The sequence below is a fragment of the Bidens hawaiensis genome, unplaced genomic scaffold, assembly GCF_021521415.1.
Source record: "Bidens hawaiensis isolate Kalapana, Puna unplaced genomic scaffold, B.hawaiensis_p1.1 tig00017670_1, whole genome shotgun sequence".
Taxonomy (NCBI): Eukaryota; Viridiplantae; Streptophyta; class Magnoliopsida; order Asterales; family Asteraceae; genus Bidens; species Bidens hawaiensis.
The window spans coordinates 76,309-98,245 of record NW_027492668.1 but is presented as its reverse complement, the minus strand read 5'-3'; the positions used below and the strand labels follow the sequence as shown (position 1 = coordinate 98,245).

Below are 21,937 nucleotides of genomic sequence, written 5' to 3'. Positions count from 1 at the left end.
AAACCGTGAGAAGTACGAACAGTTCATCAGCTCGTTCACTAATGACGAGATAATCCAGTGGATGGCAAACATGGGGGCTAGATTAGGCGATGATGGCAACTGGATCATTGATTCAGGGTGTACTGAACACATAACCTACCTTCTCAATCTGTTTTATGGCAACTTGAAAACAACACACGAACTACCAGTAAGAATTCCAAATGGAGACTCTATACCTGTTAAAGGGAAAGGGTCGTCCACCTTACCAAATGGGACTGAAATCCGAGATGTCCTATACGTTCCAGATTTTACTTGCAACCTATTGTCGGTTAGTCGGCTGACTCGAGACCTTCATTGCACTGTAACTTTCTTTCCGGACTTCTTCGTAATGCAAGACTTGAATTCAAAGAAACTGATCGGAACGGGTAAATGTCAACATGGCTTATACCGGATGAAGATGGTCGAACAAGAAAGGAAGGCTATGTCGGCGTCGGTGGAGGTATTGCATAAAAGACTTGGTCATGCTTCTAGCGGTAAACTTTCTCGTTTTGATTTTGTCAAGAATGTGTCTTTAAAAAGTATTGACTGTGATTCGTGTGCTAAAGCCAAGCACACCCGATTACCTTTCCCCATAAGTTCTATCAAAACCAAAGAATGTTTCGAATTGTTGCATTGTGATCTTTGAGGAAGGTATAGAATCCCTTCGCTTTCAAGAGCAAACTATTTTTTAACGATCGTGGATGACTACAGTCGATCTGTTTGGGTTTTCCTTCTAAGACACAAATTTGATGCGAGTGACCATCTGATATTTTTCCACAAAATGATCAAAACGCAGTTTGGAAAATCAATTAAAAGAATTCGTTGAGATAACGGGGGGAGTTTATTTCAAACCGAATGCACAACTTTTATGCTCAAGAGGGCATAATTCTCGAGACCACTTGCCCACACACACCACAACAGAATGGTGTTGTAGAACGTAAGCACAGACATTTGCTCGAGACTGCACGGGCACTTAGATTTGAGGCAAATTTGCCAAAGAAGTTTTGGGGCGAGTGTGTCATGGCAGCGGCCTACATAATCAGTTGTCTCCCATCAAACACCATTAACAACAAAACCCCATTTGAAATTTTATATGAAGAAAAACCTGATTATGAGCATATGAAGATTTTTGGTTGCCTCTCTTACTTTCTAAATACCGACACAGATGGAGACAAATTTGAATGGAAAGGGAAACCCGGGGTATTTTTAGGTTATCCACCGGGAACAAAAGGGTACAAAATATATGACATTACCGATAACAAAGTGGTGGTGTCAAGAGATGTGAAATTTGTTGAAAATGTTTTTCCTTTCAAGAGCATGGATCGTATCGACAAAAGCGAAAATGAGAAACTTTTTGATTTTCCGCCCTGGTATTACAATGAGACAAATGAAGGCAAACCCCTTAGTCACCCCTCATGTTAATAGGAACGAAGAAAATCAGAGTGGAGAGAATGCCCACGGTCACGAGGATAATGTCGACACCATCAGCCATGAAGTTTTAGTTGAGGCATCGCTGAACACCTCAAACATTAATGATCAAGATCTTAACAATGCACAAATTGTGGAACATGAAATGCAAAACACTGCTGGTCCTTCTAAACAAAACACTTCGGTTCGAGAGGAAGAAAATGCCCAAGTTCGACCATCCAGAGTTAGAATCCAACCAGCGCGCTTCAACGATTACAATGTCAAGCTTCACCCATCGATAGACCATACTCGACCCGCAGCTAATCAAAGTTCATCCACGGTACATCCTCTAGCTTGTTACATCTCTTATGATAATTTTTCTCCCACCCATAAAGCTTTTCTGTCAGCTATCGACTCATGCGACGAGCCGAAGACTTTTCGTCAAGCATCACTGAACCATGAATGGTGAGAAGCCATGAAGAAAGAAATTAAGGCCCTTGAACAAAATGGTACTTGGACTCTTGAGGTGTTGCCCAAAAACAAAAGGACGATTGACTCAAAGTGGGTTTACAAAATCAAGTACAAACCAAACGGAGAGGTGGATATATATAAGGCAAGATTGGTGGCGAAAGGTTTCACTCAACTCGAAGGGGTTGATTATCATGATACATTCGCACCAGTTGCAAAGTTGGTTACTATTCGTACCTTGTTGGTTGTGGCTATGAAAAGAAATTGGATGATACACCAACTTGACGTGAATAACACCTTCTTGCATGGGGATTTAGAGGAAGAAGTCTACATGAAGATTCCATAGGGTTTTGCTAAACAGGGGGAGGCTCGTGTTTGTAGATTAAGAAAATCGATCTATAGCTTGAAACAGGCGTCACGTAATTGGTATAAAAAATTCACAAAAGCTCTCGTTGAGCTCGGGTTTAGACAGTCAAAGGCAGATTATTCTCTGTTCATTTAAGGTCCTATGTAGCTGCGCTTATATAAGTTGATGATGTTGTCATAGTTGGAAACGACTCTGTAAAAATACAACACACTAAAGATCAGCTCGACAAGATGTTCAGTATCAAAGACATTGATCCTTTTGAAATATTTTCTTGGAATCGAAGTTTCTCGTACTAAGGAAGCTTTGGTCTTGAGTCAAAGAAAATACACACTAGATATCCTGAGGGATAGCGGCCTAGAAGGGTGTAAACCTAGTCCCTTTCCCATGGAACAAAACCTTAAGCTTGGAAAGGGAGAAGGAGAAGATAAAGTGGATAGCATTCAATATCGGAGGTTAGTTGGTCGTCTCCTTTACCTGCAGGCCACCAAACCGGACATCACTTACGCAGTGAATGTCCTCAGCCAATTCGTGACAGACCCTCGCCAGAACCACATGGATGCAGCAACTAGAGTTCTGCGTTACTTGAAATCGACTCCAGGACAAGGTATATTGTTACCAAAAGAAGGTGGCATGAACTTATTGTCATATTGTGATGCGGATTGATTAGGATGCCCTTTGTCAAGAAAGTCTCGAACTGGTTACTTATTGTCTCTCGGAGGAGCACCCATATCATGGAAGTCAAAGAAGCAATCAGTAGTTTCAAGATCATCTGCAGAAGCAGAGTACAGAGCCATGGCTACTACCGTCAGCGAGGTGATTTGGGCAAGATGGATGTTGAGTGAATTAGATGCTAAACAAGGAGAACCAACTGTTTTTTTCTGCGATAACCAGGCGGCTAGGCATATAGAGAACAATCCAGTCTTCCATGAGAGAACAAAGCACGTAGAGATGGATTGTTATTTTGTACGTGAAAGAGTTGAAAGCAGAGAAGTTGAACCGGTTTATATTAGCTCCAAAAATCAAGTTGCAGATTTGTTAACCAAGGCCCTTGGAGCTCAGCACCTCAACTTTCTACTGAGCAAGTTGGGCATTCGAAATCTACATGCTCCAACTTGAGAGGGAGTATTGAAAATGCATTATTTTGTGCATAATTACCTCTCCTTGTTTCACTCTAAATCAAAGATCCACGCATATCTCCAGCCATTATTTTTTATTCTCTTTTATTAGTTTCCTTGGTTTTGTCCATTGTATCGCCTATTTAAGGCTTATTCCTCTTTGTTTAACATTATAAGAAAAAGGCATATGCCATATAAAAAAAACTCTGATTACCAATTTTTACATGATCATTATATGTAAAAAGTAGTCATTATATCGAAATAGAAGGCAAACGTGCAACAAAGATGCGTACCATACTAGGAACGTATGTTTGATGATATTGAAGTCCTCATTATTAAGCACACGTCCATCAATCTGAGCCATTGTTCTCTTTGCACTATTATTCATCCCTCATAACGACAGTACGTCACCGTATTTTGGCAAGCTTTTGATCGATGTTTGGTACATATGTTTCTCTAGAATGAGTTGGTAACTGGTTGAATTTGGTATAGATATGTTTTATTTGGGCTAAATAGTTTCATTACCTTTGGGCTGGAATTTCCATTCTATTGGGCTTTAATTTTATTGATTTGGTTTACAAATTTGATGCAATGTGAAGTCTGGGGTACAAGTTCTATGAAATACTCACACAGTCGCACAGATATGTGTGTGTTAAGCTGATGGTGGAGTGGTAAGGAGAGACTTGGTGTTTCATGTAACTCAGGTTCGATTCTTTCCACCAACATTTAGTTTCAGAGGCATCATGGTGATTATGGGAGACTAAGCGAATATGTGACTTTTACTAGTTTGATCCTTAAACTGAACGGGTTTTATTTCAAAGCACTGTTGTGCCTCCAAGTGAGTACTCACGGGTGTTGGCATTAGGTGAGAGTTTTTCACATATCGAAAGACAAGTGTATCCCGATATGATGAATTTAGATAATAGCCCATTTTAAAGATTCGTATTGATGATGATAATAATAATAATAATAATAATAATAATAATAATAATAATAATAATAAGCAATTCATTAAAAGAGTATTAAATAACTCTAACCATGTTCAAAATATACTATCCATGAAATTTTTTTTCCAATATTTGTTTAAAAAAACTAGCAATCAACAAATAAGTTAAAAAAAAAGAAGAAGAATTCCCAATTCCCATCATCAATGATGCTTGGCTTACTTGGCAAATGTAGCTTGGTTAAGTGTAAGGCAAGAGAGAGATGTACCAAGGTTCGAACCATATATGTAACAAGAATTTTGTGGGAACCTCCTCAGGGTTTCGGTACAATTCCAACAATTGTATTCCACTAATAAGGGAGAACACCAAAAAATCTCGAAGACCCTCGAGTAGCGTAGGTTGTATGCGGACGGTAAGCCTTTCGAAGTCCCTCCGTATTTCCTATCATCTGTGCACTAAGAAATTTGAATAATAGTTAACAGTAGATAATATCCGACATTCTTAAAGTCATAATTTGTTTCCAAGTTTATAATTTTATTACCAAATCATTGAATTTCAACCTCAGCCTAATAAAAATAAAATCGACTAACACCTTTAAATAATAGATACAAAAGAATAGTAGGCAATCTTTACTAAAATAAAATGGGGTAAATGATAACAACAAATATTTACAGCTTATCTATAAAATAAATCTGGTAAAGGAGAGACTTGGTGTTTCATGTAACTCAGGTTCGATTCTTTCCACCAATATTTAGTTTCAGAGGCATCATGATGATTATGGGAGACTAAGCGAATATGTGACTTTTACTAGTTTGATCCTTAAACTGAACGGGTTTTATTTCATAGCACTGTTGTGCCTCCAAGTGAGTATTCACGGGTGTTGGCATTAGGTGAGGGTTTTTCACATATCGAAAGACAAGTGTATCCCGATACGGTGAATTTAGATAATAGCCCGTTTTAAAGATTCGTATTGATGATAATAATAATAATAATAATAATAATAAGCAATTCATTAAAAGAGTATTAAATAACTCTAACCATGTTCAAAATATACTATCCATGAAATTTTTTTTCCAATATTTGTTTAAAAAAACTAGCAATCAACAAATAAGTTAAAAAAAAAGAAGAAGAATTCCCAATTCCCATCATCAATGATGCTTGGCTTACTTGGCAAATGTAGCTTGGTTAAGTGTAAGGCAAGAGAGAGATGTACCAAGGTTCGAACCATATATGTAACAAGAATTTTGTGGGAACCTCCTCAGGGTTTCGGTACAATTCCAACAATTGTATTCCACTAATAAGGGAGAACACCAAAAAATCTCGAAGACCTCGAGTAGCGTAGGTTGTATGCAGACGGTAAGCCTTTCGAAGTCCCTCCGTATTTCCTATCATCTGTGCACTAAGAAATTTGAATAATAGTTAACAGTAGATAATATCCGACATTCTTCAAGTCATAATTTGTTTCCAAGTTTATAATTTTATTACCAAATCATTGAATTTCAACCTCAGCCTAATAAAAATAAAATCGACTAACACCTTTAAATAATAGATACAAAAGAATAGTAGGCAATCTTTACTAAAATAAAATGGGGTAAATGATAACAACAAATATTTACAGCTTATCTATAAAATAAATCTGGTAAATAATAGACAATATATTGTACTCATATAAACTGTCTGCATCATCTCGGTTTATCAGAAGCCAATTGTTTTGTTCATTGTAATGTGAGTTCACTTCATGAATTGATTTTCAAAGTTCTTCTAATGTTGTTTTTTTTCTTCGGTTGTTGAATTGTGATATCTACGTGTCTGGCATCTTTTTCTCCGTTATCAACAGGCCTATAAGTGAACCAAACGTTCATGAACTGTTCGAAGGGAAGTTCATTTATGTTCCTTTAATTAAATGAGCGAACATGAACACGTGTTTTGTTCGCTCACTTATGTTAGTTTATCTGCGTTCGTTAAAATTTTAATTAATACGTGAGTAGTTATAACTAAACAAATATATATGTTACAGTGTTACACACACAGACACACTTGGTTATGTTTGGTCAATTATGTTTGTTTTTGTTCTCGTGTACTTTACGTTTGTGGACTGTTTGGTTAGGTTTTAACCGAACGAACACGAGTATGCCCGTTTTCTTAATAAACAAACATGAACACAAAATATTTCCGGATCATATGTTTGTGACCGTGTTCGAGTTAAGTTAATGAATGAACACAAACATGCCCCCATTTGTGTCCATTCGGTTCGTTTACATACCAATCAATTAGGAACGATATTATATATTACAATATGAAAGAGTTGGTTTAACACGTCTTGTTTGCTTTGTGAATGTTAAGTGACAATGATATCAAAATCGAAAGAGAAGTTCAAGTTTATTCAGAAACTGAAACAACTATGCCGATCACGGACACCAACAAGAAACTGGTTGGAGCTCCCGTCAGATTTAATGTTGAATATACTTCAAAGAGTCGGTGCGGTTGACATACTCCAAAATGCGCAAAAAGTGTGCACTTCTTGGCGTGAAATATGCAAAGACCCTTCCATGTGGAGGGTCGTTTACATTAATAGATTTCCATGTCAGATTTGCGGAGGAGTATTTCAGGAGATATGTAAGCAAGCTGTGGATAGAAGCCAAGGCCAATTGCTTGATTTAGCCATGTTGTTTTTTTGCAATCACCGGATTCTTAGTATGTTGCTAATTGGTATCGTAAATTTGTAATTATTCATTTTGTGCATTTTATACAATTTGCATAGTTTCTAACTATAATGGTTAACTTCATTAGATCGTTACTAAATTAGTTTGTTGATGGTTGTTACTAACTTCTTACACAAAATAAAAAATCGTAACTTTTTGTTTATTGACAGATCAAGTCAGCTTAGACGTCTAGCAATTAGATGTGCTTTTCATGTAACATGGAGTGATGCTTTGAAGAAGTTATCATTCTTGGAGGAACTCGACCTTGTTGAAACAAACATTTCGCAAAAAGATATTGAAGTTGCTGGCCGTTACTGCCCCTTGCTAAAAACACTCAAACTGAACCTACGAGCAGTTAGATACCGCATGGAAGATAATGAGGTAGCCTTAGCAATTGGGAAAAACCTACCTGAGTTAACTCACCTTGAACTCATTCATAGCGGCATAGAAAACAAAGGGTTGTTGGCAATACTAGACGGTTGTTGTCACCTTGTATCACTTGACCTGCGTGGGTGCATGAACCTTGATCTTAAAGGGACCTTAGGGAAAAGATGTTCACAACAGATTAAATATCTCAAACTTCCGCATCATTCTCTTGAAGGGCATATGTTGTCCTAAAAGGAGATCGGCGTAATTGTTGCATGCAAGAACATTCTTCTTTTTGACCTTTCTCGACAATTTAATCAATGTTCTTAAATCATCATTTGTTCTTGGAATTGAAATGTAATTTCTTTGATGGTTGCACAACTTGTTTATAAGATTGGTTATAAATACTAATTTAATTAATACAGCACATGTAATATTGGTCTTGCTTGTGTTCTATGTTGCCACCTGTTTTCACTTGGGCTATATATATGTATACATCATTAGTAGTTTTCACTCATGATAAGTAATGTTGTAAATAGGACTGATAAACGGGTTGGGTTGGTTCGGGTAGGTCAGAAAGGGTTATGGTCGGAATAGGTTAGGGTCCAAAAGGGTCAAACAAAAAAAATGGTTGTTTGGGTTTGGTCAGAAAGGGTCATAAAAACAGGTTTCGGGTCGAAACGGGTTGGGTTAAATTAACTGCACAAAAATCATAAAAGATGATAACTGAACAAAATTTACACGTCCGATACCGCTTTACGTGCGTACTGATTTTGGCTGGCCAGGTCATTTGATATCGCGTTATGCGCATACTGACATTGTTTTGTCTTTAGCGTAGTACAAAAATAGTCAAAATAGACTATATATATAACTTGATTGTGTGTTTGTTTACATTGGATTAAAAGTGCAAATACTCTTTTTACGGCTACTCAAATGTTAGTTCATATTGGGGAGGCGATCTAAATTTTCATACAAGCGACGATTATTGTAAAATTATTTGAAGTTCACTTTCATATTAGAGAATTATAACGGTAAGAAAATGTATTTGAAAATCCCAACGAAGACTTTTTTAACAAATTAATGGGGATATCTGCCCGACCCCGACCCATTACCATTCCTATAATCACTTGCTTCATATTAAAAAGCCTGCAAACTAATTCAAAAACTCAAAAGGATAAACATGCAAAAAAAAGGGTAACAAACAAAGAGATAAACCAAAATAAATTATATAAATGCAAAGATCCTTCTAATCTTAACTAAAATAAATAAAATCGGGTAAATGAAAACAACTAATGTGTTCATGAGCTTATCCAAAATCAATCTGGTAAATAAACAATATATTCTTTTCAGTTCTTGCTAAAATAAAATCCTTTAATTTCTACATTCCTTAAAATAGTTTTGACCTTAACTAAAATAAAATGAGGTAAATAAAAACATTATATGTACATGTATTCTTTGTTTCTTTTTTCATCAATCATCTCCTACAGAGTAGCAGTTTGTCAGAAGCCACAACTATTGTCTTGTTCATTGTAATGTGAGTTCACTTCGTCAATTTATTTTCAAAGTTCAGTAATTCTAATGAAGAAAGTAAAGGATGAAAGTAAAACAAGATAGCCAAGAAATCAATCAGATTATTATTATAAAATTCTGGTGTGATCAATTTTATGGCTTTGATATGATATATTTATTTGTTTTTGATTATATTATTATTATTATTATTATTATTATTATTATTATTATTATTATTATTATTATTATTATTATTATTATTATATTGGAGGGGGGGGGGGGTTGGAACCGAATGTTCATGAACTATTCGGTGGAAAGTTTGACGGGAAGCTCGTTTATTTAAATAAATGAACAAACATGAACAAAACACATGTTTTGTTTGTTCATTTATGCTTGTTATATTTTGATAAATTCGTTGTTCTTTAAAATATATGTATATGCATATGCATGTGTGTGTGTGTGTCAGTTATGTTCACTTGTATTCGTTTATGCTTGTTCTATTATGCTCGTTTAAGTTTGTTTGTTTTTGTTCTTTTGTGTTCGTTTACTATCATGTTCGGTTAAAGTTAAATGAACGAACACAAACATATCATCATTCGTGTTCGTTCAGTTAAATTATGAAAGTGATTATATACTACTGTATGAAATGAGTTGGTTTAACATGTTTTGTTTGCTTTTTGAATGTTAAAGTGACAATGCAATCAAAACCAAAAATGAAATTCAAGTTAGTTCAGAAACTAAAACAACTATGGCGATCACGAAAACCAACAAGGAACTGGTTGGAGCTCCCGTCAGATTTAATGTTGAAAATACTTCAAAGAGTCGGTGCGGTTGACATACTCCAAAATGTACAGAAAGTGTGCACTACTTGGCGTGAAATGTGCAAGGACCTTTCCTTGTGGAGGGTCGTTTACATTAAAAAATGTCCGAGACAAGTTTATGAAGGGTTATGTCGAGAGACGTGTAAGGAAGCTGTATATAGAAGCCAAGGCCAATTGCATGATTTAACCATCTTTTTCTTTTGTGATCAACATATTCTTCAGTATGTTGCTGACAGGTATTGTAAATATGTAATTATGCATGTTTGCATTTTTTTTAAATTTGCATAGTTTTTAACTAGAATGGTTTGTTATTTTAACATTCGTGATTGGATTTTTTTCTGACAGATCAAGTCAGCTTAGACGTCTAGCAGTTATATGTGCTTTTCTTGTAACATGGAGTGAACCTTTAAAGAGATTAACATTATTGGAGGAACTTGTCCTTGTTGCAACTAGCGTTTCAAAAAAAGATATTGAAGTTGTTGGCCGCCATTGCCCCATGCTAAAAACACTTAAACTGAACCTACGACCATTTAGATTCCTCATGGAAGATAATGAGATAGCCTTAGCAATTGGGAAAAACCTACCTACGTTAACTCACCTTGAACTCATTCGCAATGGCTTAAAAAACAATGGGTTGCTTGCAATACTGGATGGTTGTTTTCGCCTTGAATCACTTGACTTGCATGGGAGCATGCACCTTGAGTTAAATGGGTACACAAGAAAAAGATGTTTACAACAGATTAAACATCTCAAACTTCCTAATGATTCTTTTGAAGGGCTTAGGTTGTTCTAAAAGGGGACTTAATCGTTGCCTGCAAGAACGTTCTTCTTTTCGACGTTTCTCAGATACGCTGATAATAAACGTTTTGTTCATGATTTAATTTCCTAATTTATGAAAAAACTTTGGTAAATTCTAAATATGTTTGCTTTTGAATCATTGTTTGTTCTTGGAATTGAAATGAAATTGCTTTGATGGTTGTTCAACTTTTAAAAAAGATATGTTATTATAATGATCTTAGTAATTGGTTTAAAGAGCATCTGGATTAATTTCACATGTACAACTTTGTCTTGCTTATGTTCTATGCTGCCATCTATTTTCGAGCAAACGGTACAAAAAAACACACGAAACAAAATATTACATGAATAGCGGTAGTGTTTTTACATGTTTTTACAATATGTTATCTAGGGTCATCTCAGACCCTATACAAGGCTCGGCTGATGTCTAGAGCACGGTCTCGATGAAGGCATAAAACTTTATAAAAAATTACCTAATAATATGTTTTGTTGGGCAATTTTGGGAGGGAATTTTTTTTGTTATTTAAGGTTATTATTCTAGTACTTATTTTGGGCATTCCAAATTTCGGAGACGTATTGTTATCATTCATGCTAAACCCTCATTACAAGACCCCTTAAGCCATACAAACAATGTAAACTAGACACATGATGCTGCTACTTTACCACTTTACTTTCCAAATCTCTTTTCATAAACTTTTATAAAATGTATAAACGTTACAAAACCTTTTATATAGTTTAATAAATAGTTATGACTTGGAAAGACTAATTTAGCCCTTTTGGAAAACAAGTCGTGTTCGAGTTATACTAAAACTAACCAATCAACTTGTTCGAGTCATATAATTTACACAATTAGGCCATGTTTAACCTCTTTAACTTTATTTTAATACCTGTATAAACACCTAACGAGTTAAATTGAACATAAAATAACATAATTTAAACAAGTAAACTACAGTCTAGAAATACCATTGATTTTATTGATAGTCAAAATAATCCAAAGGTTTCGTGATTTCCAACTTCCAAACCAGTTTTTTCATATTAAAAAAACATGCAAATAGTTCAAAAACTTTGACTTGATAAAGGGGTTAACTTTCAAAGTTGAAAAGGTCAACAAAATCCCAATATTCTATAACACCTTCACCATTAAAAATAATAAAAATAAAAAAGTTCCAACCCCTTCTTTCCCTTCTCCGTCAAATTTCTAGAAACCGAAACCCTAACGGTCGTGTTCCCGAGTCTAATTCAACGAGCAGAGAAAAAGGCGTTTCCGAGTTTTCTTTGACCAAAAAATTGAAGAGAAAAGAAAGGAAAATAAGGTTTGTTTTCGTCCATTCAATTTAAAAAAATTTAAAGAGAAAATAGTTTAATTAAACTTAACTCTCTGAAAATCCCCATTTTATCCTCACCCAATTATTGAAATACACCCATAAACTCATTAATTTCTCATTTTTCAACTCGAAAGCAAGCAAGGAAAAAAATATTTACACCCGTCCCTAATTTACCCTCAACCAGTTATTATAAATCATACCGTAACTATTCTTTTCTCATTTTCAACTCGAAAACGCATAAAATCTTTAAATTCTTTTCTTTTTTTCCGAACCCGAAAACACAAAATAATATTATATCTTGTCTCCGAAGCTATTACGTTTTTGAAAAAAGTTCAACGGGTCGTGCACAATAACTTATCGACGCCAAAGAACCATAACTTTGTTTTTAATAGGATCGGGTTTGACATTCAAAAGGGGGGTGGCGGCGCAGCTTGTTGCTCGCTTATCCAGCTCTCTATTGTAATTGGATCCTTTTTAATAATAATAATAATAATAATAATAATAATTTACAGGGCTAAAAATAATTATATCTTTTGACCCATGGGGGCTTTGTTTTCATCCCCATCTGAACCCATAACCCAAGAACCAGAACCAGAATCAGAATCAAAGCCTGCAACTTTACCCTCTAAACCCCAAGAAAACCAAAACCCTAAACCCATGGCTGCTATATCTTCAACCCCAGTTAATAATCCCATAAACCCAGATCCAAATTCCACTAATTCATCCTCTAAACCCCAAGAAACCCAAAACCCAGATCAAGATTTCACTAATTCATCCTCTAAACCCCAAGAAACCCAAAACCCTAATGAAATTCAAGAAACCCAAAACCCTAATGAGCAAGAAGATGAAGAAGAAGGTGAATGTGGTTTTTGTTTATTTATGAAAGGAGGTGAGTGTAAAGAGACATTTATTAGCTGGGAAAAATGTGTGGAAGAAGGAGAGAAGAATGGTGAAGATATTGTGAACAAATGTTATGATGCCACGTCAGCTTTGAAGAAGTGTATGGAGGCTCATCCGGATTATTATGGGGTGATATTGCAGGCTGAGAAGGATGCTGAGGAAGAGGTGAATATTCAGTTGGAGAAGCAGAAGGAGGATAATAATGCTGCGGGCGAGTCGGATAAGAAGCCGAAACAAGAACAGGAATAGGGAGGTGAAAGATTTGATTTTTACGGAGGTTTTGAGGTAATTTGAGGATCGGTTACATGGGTTTATTGATTTTAGGAATAAAGTTACTGAATTTTGTTATAATTTTGATGATTAGAGCCAAATGATTGGTTTCTTGGCTATCTTGTTTTGGTTTCTGCAAATTGATAATGTTATACAGGGGATGTTATAATTGTTATATTATGATATGAATTGTGATCACTTTTATGGATTTGATATAATATGAATTATGATATATATATATATATATTTGGGGGGGGGGTTGTTATATCTTCGAAAGGACAAAACTTTGTGAATCTTGATTTTTACTTACAAAACCAAGATTTTTACTTGGTGGTTTGTTTGAGTTTTGATTTTGGATTTCATTGAACTAGAAGTTGATAATCAGTTAGATCAAAAGAAAGGACTTGTTGCGGATGGTTCGGATTCGTCGGATCAGAAAGCGAAACAAGAACTAGAAGTGAAACAGGAATAGGGAGATGAAAGATTTTATTTTTAAGGAGATTTTGAGGTATTTGAGATGAAAACTGAATATTAGTTGCATGATATTGTTGAGTTTAGGAATAAAGGTACTGAATTTGAGTATATTTTGATCATTTTAGAGCCAAATGATTGATTGATTGGCTATCTTGTTTTGATTACTGCAAATTGATATTGTTATGCAGGCAAAGTTATTATTGTTAGATTATAATATGAATTGTGATCAATTTTATGCCTTTGATATGATATGGTTTGGGGAGAGTTTATTACTCAGAAAGGACAAAACTTTGTGAATCTTGATTTTTACTCACAAAATCTGCTGCGTTTGAGTTTTGATTTTGGATTTCATTGAACTAGAAATCAATAACTAGTTAGATCAAAAGAAAAAAAAAACTTGTTGCGGATGGTTCAGATTCATTGGATCAGAAACCGAAACAGGAAGAATAAAAGATACTGAATTTTGCTGTGATTTGAGCTATATTGTAGAGCCAAACGATTGATCGGTTGGCTATCTTGTTTAACTTTTCATATGTTATATATTATGATTTATGAACTTCTTTCTGATATCTGCAAATTGATAATGTTATACAGGCAATGTTAGAATATGATTTTCATGGCTTTGATATCTGCAAATCAAGATTCTTACTTAGTTGTTTGTGTGAGTTAGTATTGCAAAATTGATCATGTTATACAGGCAATGTTAAAATAGAGACTATGTGAAAGTTGTTTGCATGCTGCAGTTAATTGCCTTCTTTTGTATAATTGACATAATCTTGAGAAGTCTGAAACAAATACCAATAGGGAGGATTTTATGGTTGATTGTTACCCTAAAGGGACAAACTTTATGAATCTTAAATTTTACTCACAAAAGCAAGAATATTACTATGATATGTTTTGAATGGTTTATCACAAAATAATGTTTATTTGATTGATAGAAGCTGAATTAACCAATTTCTGGAGTTTTATAACCTTCTACTTGTTAGTTATCTGCTAGTCAAGGTAATCAGGAGCAGTAAACGAAGAACTTTAGCATTCCGCATAAAGGCTTATTAAGCGGCTGTTTGAACGTTCCTTTTTGAAAACTAAGCATATCCTAGTAGTTCAGTCTCTTAAAGCAAAATTACAGGCAGAAATGGCGATTAATTAGAATATATCAGCAGGATTATAATGAGTGCATTATCATCTCCGTCTTAACCGTCCCGGACTCTCATAATGTGCAGTATCACATTATGTGTTTTGATTTTATATATATCTTTGTGTGTGTGTGTATGCAGTATAGGAGGGCATCCAATAACCATAATTATGTTAAAAATTGTTGTGTAAGTACTTATACAAGGTGCTTTAAGTTTAGTTCTTAAGTTAATCAATTCATTTAAACCAACAAAAGGATAGAATTGTAAAATTGTTTACTTTCTTTGATTATTACAACAATGTGCACATTTGCATGTTGATGAAGCATTGTAAGCACCAATATGTTCATTTATTAGTATAAATTTTGTAAATACAACAAATTCTGAAAAACAAACATGAAGAAGTGTATAACTGTATATAGTTGTTTTATATCTTCATCTCAAGGGGTTGACAATGATTAAAAAAGAGTGACTTATTCAAGGAATAAGATTTTCGTTCTGTGTGGTCGGTGATGTGCAGGCAGCATTAGATCCAATCTCTTGTCGTTTAGACTTCAGAGTGTTCTCAGCGTTAGGCTCGGTCTTCCTATAGTCGTGGCATTGTTCCTTACATTTGTATTTTAGCTTGCTCTTTGCATCGACAGCATGTCTTATGCTCGGCAGAATGGATTCAGTCTAGTTATTAGGTAGCCAATATACAGTCGGACTGTGTATTGACCATAATCCTTCTATGATGTTTTTGTGTCTTTGTTTTGGATCATGAGGAGTATTTTGTTTGGATGTATTGTGGACATATTATGTTGTATAGACGTGCGAGTCTATTTTGCTTATGCCCATGTGCATAACCGCATATGATGAGCATTACACGTGTCGGTAAGTGGAAGTTGCTAAGGGTCAAAATACATGTTTCTAAATGACACTGTGAAAATAGTTAATCTACCAAAACAAGAATCAACATATGGAAAACTTACATGAAAAATCTTAGTATAATTATCAAAGAGAATATGCATTCTTATATATTTTGTACTAGAAACAATAAGCTCATAAACAAAATAAAAGAACAAATCTTTATGCTCATAAACACCACTTAACTTACACGCGATGCTTCCTTTTAGCGCACCCGTCAACTATAAATAACTCCCGCATTCTCTATTTGCAACCGACCCACAAATCTCACTTTCTGATGGCTTCTTTACATCCATTGACCATATTTGCTTCTATGAAAGTTAGTTAAAAACTTAAAATTGTCATGTTTGTGAAACTTGTGGAGTTGTTACAACTTGACATCTCACAGAAGCATTCTTCGGGGTTCGCATAGAAGTAGTCTTCTTCTTTGGGCTTTTCTGATATTATCGTACGGTGTTTTGGTCGGCCCATTCGGTCCTCGTGTGAGGATTTAACAGCGTTTGAAAACTCATCCCATGACATTGTCCCATTTTGGTGCAAATCTATCAATTCTACGAGTTTTCTTCTGTTTAGTTGGATTGTTGTTTTGAAGCTGAGGTACCTGAACAGGTTGGATAACGGGTCAAAATGTTTGTTTTAAGCAAACATTTAATAACAGATTTAATATTATCACAATAATAATAAATCACTGAACAAAACAGGGGTGTAAACAAGCCAAGATGCTCGTGAGCTACTCGAGATCGGCTCATTAAAAGCTCGAATCGATCGGCACTTAAACGAGCTCGATCCCCGAGCTCAAGCCTAAAAATAAGCTTGTTTAATAAACTATCTCGAGTTTGAGCTTCACTTATCGATCTCAAGCTCGCTCGCGAGTCTAGATGAGCCTATTATTTATATAACTTTTCTTTAATATATTAAACATATATTTCTATATATCTATTACTATAAAATTATAATGAAAACTAACTAATATATACTATGTTATATATAAAGTTTATAATTAATATGTATATTGCTATAAATGCTTATAAAACACGAGCTGACCCTCAAGCATACATATATCTATATGTTTTTATGCAATATGCACACATGCATGCATACCTTCGGTGACCCTCCACGAGCTTTGCCATATTACCACCATAAGAAGGAACAAAAATGTTACTAGCAATCGAAACCATGAAATCAAGAGCCGCCATTTGAGACGAATGATTCTGGAACTGTCTCAATTCTTCCGGATCTAACAACGTTTCTTTCTTCACCTACCAAGTTACAACCAAAAGTTAAAAGTCAAAAAGACCATTTATCATATACCATCTATCAAAAGTCAAAAGTCAAAAGTCAAAAGTCACTTACTATCCTAGGAAATGTAGCCCTTAACGCTGCGAGTCTTTTTTCACTTCCGTAAATTTCACCGGAAGCAATATATATTTGTGTGTTTTGGTCAAACCCAAGTGCTTGTAGAATTAACGTTATCTCTTCAGGTGTCAGAGGGCAAAGACCTTGTGATCTCCTTTCTTCCGACACAATATCTTTTTCTCTCCACCATGGGAACGCATACCTATAAACACCAATCGCCATCAAATCGGGCATGTTAGATAACGGGTGAAAACATGCATTTACTATTTGGTGCGGGCCAACCTACTTTTTTCAAAAGTTTAAATTTTTTTATAGATGATTTGCAAGTCATATAATATTTATAAATATTATATATTATTTCATTTATAATACAATCTTTTGAATAAGATGATTTAGAAAGTTCCAAGTATAATAAATTCACATGTGAATAAAACGGTTTGAGTTCCACAAACAATGAGCTCGCATGTGAATACACCTTTTATTTTCAAAAGTTTTAATTTTTTACCTTAATCGTTTAAGTTCCTCGGCTTCTTCAATGGTGCAACCATGTGTGCAGCCCGAAAACGCCAACATATCCATCTCGTATCTTAAATGCAACGCCAAAAACGGTCCTTTTTCTTGAAGAACGTGGACCAATTTATTCCCAAGAGCTTCAATAGCAGGCGTAAACTTTAACGCTTGAAAATTAACACGACACCTCAGCTTTTGAAGATGAGATGGAATCCCGTTGTTTGCTAATCTTGAATCCGTCCGATTAAAGTGTATCACCTTATGCTTGTCAAAAAGTGGTAATATCTGCAATTTGGTACGAAATTGTAACCAAAAAATCATATTATTTTGTAAAAGCAAATCTTCAAATAAGATTAAATATTTAAAAATACTTGTTCAAGATAGTATTTTTCACTCGACCAACTGATAGGTGGCATCCGTAACGGTTGGAATCCATATTTTGTTGTAAATCTTTTTGGCAATCTTTTAACAATCCGGACTTCGTCTCTTAGTGAATCGATGAAGTGCCCGACGTCAAATATGTCCTCAAAATCACTGAACCAACACCAAAACTCAAAACATGCTCACAAAGACACGGACACACGGTTATTATTATTATTATTATTATTATTATTAAAATATACAAAATTACCTAGGATCGGCCCAGAAAGATGTCTTATCGAGCTCGGGAACAACCAAAGTGAGATTTAAAGGACGAGCAACTGCCACCATGTCACATATCTGAAATAACAAATTTTGATATGAAAATATGATAGGAATCGTATCTAGTTTCTAGTCTAAATGTCGTTTGTCTATTTTAGGAGGGGGTCAAGTGCAACTTATATTTCTATAAATAGTTATCAATAGCTAATAGGGAGGTTAGAGTATGTTTTAGGTTTAAGATGGCATTGCCATGGCTCCCGTGTATGCGGTGAGAGAGGGCTAGGCCCGGGAATATCTTGTAATCGTTCTTTACGTTTATAATAATATAATCGTTCTTCCTTTTTATCCCTACTATCTTCTCTAAATTCAATATATAACATATCAAACCCTATCAAAATATGAAACTAAACATAATTTGTGTAAGCAATTAAGCATAAATAAGGTATAAAGGTAAATAAAGAAGAACGAACCGCAGCTCTCATTTGATTTAAACCACCGTTACAAGAAACTTTAAGGAACCCGTTACTTATGTAATTCCCTGCACAACAAAGAATTATAAACCTTCAGTGAACCATTCGTAAATCGTTCGGCGGGAAGTTCGATTATTTAATAAAAAGATTGTTTAATAAAAGAACGAACATGAACAAACCTTTTTGTTCATTTAGTTAAATGAACGAACATGAACACGAGTCTCGGTCGTTCATTTACGCTTGGTTATGTCCGTTCCTTAGTTTACGCTTGCTTAAGTTTGTTCGTTTACGCTAGGTTACATATTCATTTAATCTTTTAGGCCCGTTACAATTTAGACTAGTTGCACAATAATAAAATATCATCCGTTAAAATTTTGTCTAGTTTTACGAATTTTTTTAGGCCCGACAGATTTTTATTCACATTTACTTTTAGTTGGTGCTTGCTCGGTTATTCGTGTTGGATTGTTTGTTCGGTTAAAGTTAAACCAACGAACACGAACATGTTACAAGCCAGTATATATCCGTTAACAAGATTAATGTTGCTTAACAAACTAACATTCTAAAAAGGATACACAGACTAACATAAACCTAACAAATTTTGATTCAAGAAATACGACACTCACTTGGCGGCGGCATTGGCGGTGGCGGTGGTGGCGTTGGGACGGTCGTTGTGACCTCAGCGGACATAATGGCGGATACATTTACAGGGTTCAAAAACCCCGTAAAAAATTTCGGATGCCAAAGTTCACCAACAGTCAAAAGCTGAACCAAACAAGTCCAAATCAAAATACTCGAACAAACCCTAATAAACCACACTTGTAACCTGGTTCTCTGGATTACTTGACCCGGTAGCTTAGCCCACCTCACTACTTGTACACTACTGTTTTCAGATCTAACATCCATTTCTGTTCTTCACACCACATCTCTTCTTTATCCTCAAAACATTACTAAAAAGCATAAAGATCCAAACTTTATAACACCATATTGGGTAATTTGATAAACACAAACCCTAATTCAAATACCCATATCAAATCTTGAGTTGTGTGCTAAAAAAACTGCAAAAAGATTCAATCTTTATAACACCAAACTGAACAATTTGATCAAAACAAGCCCTAACTCAAATACCCAGATCAAATCTTGAGATGGGTGTTAATAAAACTGCAAAAAGATTCAATCTTTATAACACCAAACTGAACAATTTGATCAAAACAAACCCTAATTCAAATACCCAGATCAAATCTTGAGGTGGGTGTTCATAAAATTGCAAAAAGATTCAATCTTTTTGAATCTTTTGACCAATTAGGGTGACCCAGATGAATATTCAAAAATTCAAGATTTGGGTATTACAATGAGGTTAATTTGGGGAAATAGGTGTGAATAAAAGATGAATTTAGAGTAGGATTTGAGGTGTTGCCGAATGGATCAATGAATAATGATAATATTGATAAGAACCCTAGAAGGGAGTGATAAACAATGATTATTGAAAGTGTGAGAATTAGGTGGTGGGAAATCACGAGAAGATGAACATTTATTTTGATTATATTTTATTGTATTATAAGTGTTATAATAATGAAATGGAATTTGAACACCCAAGATTATTATTAACATGGGTCAAATAATTTCAAAAGATTGAATTTTGAATTTTGAAAAAAAAAATTAATTTATTTTTTTTAGTATGAAATTTATAGCAAAAGGGGTGTGAAAGGAAGATCTAGTGTGATGAAAGTGACAAGAGGAAGAGTATTGTACAAATTTAAAATTGCTAGATCATACAAGTCTAGAAGTGGTATGTCTATTTTTTCATATAAATACAAAAGAATGAAAGTTAATAATTTGGTTGGTGTATATTGTAATAACAAGTTATTTAAAATGTGTTAGAAATTCGGGTGTGTATTGTTGAAAATATTCAGATTTTTGAATGGTTGTGTTATTCGTTTGATGAATATATCGTGTATTATGTAGATTGGTGAAGAGGTGGGTCCCAGCAGAGCCCAGTTGGACCCGCAAGACTCACCTCGAAGAGGGACGTCTGCGCAGTTGGACCCGCAAGACTCACCTCGAAGAGGGACGTCTGCGCGGTTGGACCCGCAAGACTCACCTTAAAGAGGGACGTCTGCGCAAAGACCAACTAGATCCGCAGGACCCACCATGCTCAGAGAGATGACGTCCTTACGCGCAGTACGCAAGCTGTTCCCGCAGGAAAAGCCTCCCAATGGTGACGTACCCCGCCTGTTCCCGCAGCTGCGGATACTAGCCATCAGGGAAGGCTACCCGCACTAACAGCAAGGCTACACGCACAAGGCACTAACTCTCAAATAATTCAGTAATGTCACCTGAAGAAGGAATGAGCAACCCGGGAACACTCCCGCCCAAAGCCGGGAATACTCCCGCCCAAATGAGCCAGTCCGTACGCTACTGGAGGATCTTTTGTACTATACATGCCAAGGTATGGACAAAAGATCTGACCAAAGCAGCGACAGCTCACTGACAACAGTACGACGAGGAGCACGCTCTAGTACTTAATGTCACTATCAGCCGCTGCCTACTCACCAACCCTTGTCGTGGCACGTACATAGCCTGCAGTTGGTGGAAAAGGAACAGTACACAGCCGGCCATGTCACTATCAGCCGCTGCCTACCCACCAACCACCAGCATGGCACGTGCGTAGCCCACAGTTGGTAGAACAGGAATATTATACAGCTGGCTGTACCTGCTTGGAAACCTACCTTCGGCTATAAATACTCCAACACCTTGGAACGGTATCATTACCTTACATCTATTATCATATCTTCTCATATATCTGCTCTAGTCATTTCTCTTAATATACACTTATATTCAAGAGCAATCTAGTCTGATTCTCACGCCGGAGGGTGGTCACAAGGAGGTACCCCCCCCCTCTTCTCAGTGACGAGCTCACGGTGTCTGTTTTGCAGGTCATCTGAAGAACAACCATCTTTGCCGGACCTAACCCTCGTGGGAAACATCTATTTAACCCCCAGATTATCCGTAATCTGCCCGGGGTCACTTAGTGTTTCTTCATTGGCGCCATCCGTGGGAAAAACCTAGAACTAATTCTTTTTCAGTTTTTTCAAAACTTCTGGAAAGATGGTTAAGGTTACTCCGGTGACAAGACCAGCGAGTGACCAAGAAACCCCGGTAACCACAACCCCAGCTACTGGGGGGAACACCGGCGAGTACACAAATTTTACGAACACTACTCCGGTTACCCGAGCCGGGGCAAGTGCAGTAAACAATCATTCACTGGGATTCACCGATACCCAGTTGGAGAGACAACAGACGAGGCTCCCCCGCCAAACACTTGATCAAGTTAAAGCGTGGGCGGAAGCACGACAGAGGGAATTCCAAGCTGAGTTGGATGAATGCTTACGTTCACTCCAACAGGCTGACGAATTCGGAAGCACTCGACAACAGCTCAACA

The 21,937-nt window shown here is 35.8% G+C and overlaps 2 protein-coding genes and 2 pseudogenes across 3 annotated transcripts; 3 read left to right on the top strand and 1 right to left on the bottom strand.

The window, feature by feature from the left end:
- The first annotated feature begins 6,667 nt into the window (after positions 1-6,667).
- LOC143554388 (putative F-box/LRR-repeat protein 9 pseudogene) lies at positions 6,668-7,639 on the top strand (annotated as a pseudogene).
- Positions 7,640-9,609: 1,970 nt separating this feature from the next.
- On the top strand, positions 9,610-10,510 carry LOC143554387 (putative F-box/LRR-repeat protein 23 pseudogene; annotated as a pseudogene).
- A 1,828-nt stretch (positions 10,511-12,338) lies between these two features.
- LOC143554362 (uncharacterized) lies at positions 12,339-13,212 on the top strand. Its single transcript, XM_077044130.1, has one exon. It carries the CDS (start codon positions 12,378-12,380, stop codon positions 12,984-12,986), a length of 609 nt encoding a protein of 202 aa, XP_076900245.1. The 5' UTR covers positions 12,339-12,377; the 3' UTR covers positions 12,987-13,212.
- A 2,374-nt stretch (positions 13,213-15,586) lies between these two features.
- Positions 15,587-20,048, bottom strand: LOC143554394 (rhamnogalacturonan I rhamnosyltransferase 1-like). 2 transcript variants are annotated; one of them, XM_077044158.1, is made up of 8 exons: positions 19,116-20,048; positions 18,499-18,566; positions 18,018-18,106; positions 17,758-17,920; positions 17,382-17,671; positions 16,874-17,078; positions 16,622-16,779; positions 15,587-16,121 (listed from the first exon to the last, which is right to left on the bottom strand). In XM_077044158.1, the coding sequence occupies exons 1-8, from the start codon at positions 19,399-19,401 to the stop codon at positions 15,845-15,847; spliced, it is 1,536 nt and encodes a 511-aa protein (XP_076900273.1). In that variant the 5' UTR covers positions 19,402-20,048; the 3' UTR covers positions 15,587-15,844. The 2 variants fall into 2 exon arrangements, with proteins under 2 accessions (XP_076900273.1, XP_076900274.1); XM_077044159.1 differs by having other exon boundaries at positions 19,122-20,048.
- Between the last annotated feature and the right edge of the window lie 1,889 nt (positions 20,049-21,937).

What these genes read in the sequence shown, in the direction of transcription:
- LOC143554362 (XM_077044130.1), top strand. Translation starts at nt 12,378, where the DNA reads ATGGGGGCTTTGTTTTCATCCCCATCTGAACCCATAACCCAAGAACCA.
- LOC143554394 (XM_077044158.1), bottom strand. Translation starts at nt 19,401, where the DNA reads ATGGATGTTAGATCTGAAAACAGTAGTGTACAAGTAGTGAGGTGGGCT. An exon ending in AAAAATACTATCTTGAACAA is followed by an intron (nt 17,672 to 17,757) that starts GTATTTTTAAAT and finishes ACCAAATTGCAG; the next exon opens with ATATTACCACTTTTTGACAA. An exon ending in GAGGAACTTAAACGATTAAG is followed by an intron (nt 17,079 to 17,381) that starts GTAAAAAATTAA and finishes TGGTGTTTATAG; the next exon opens with GTATGCGTTCCCATGGTGGA.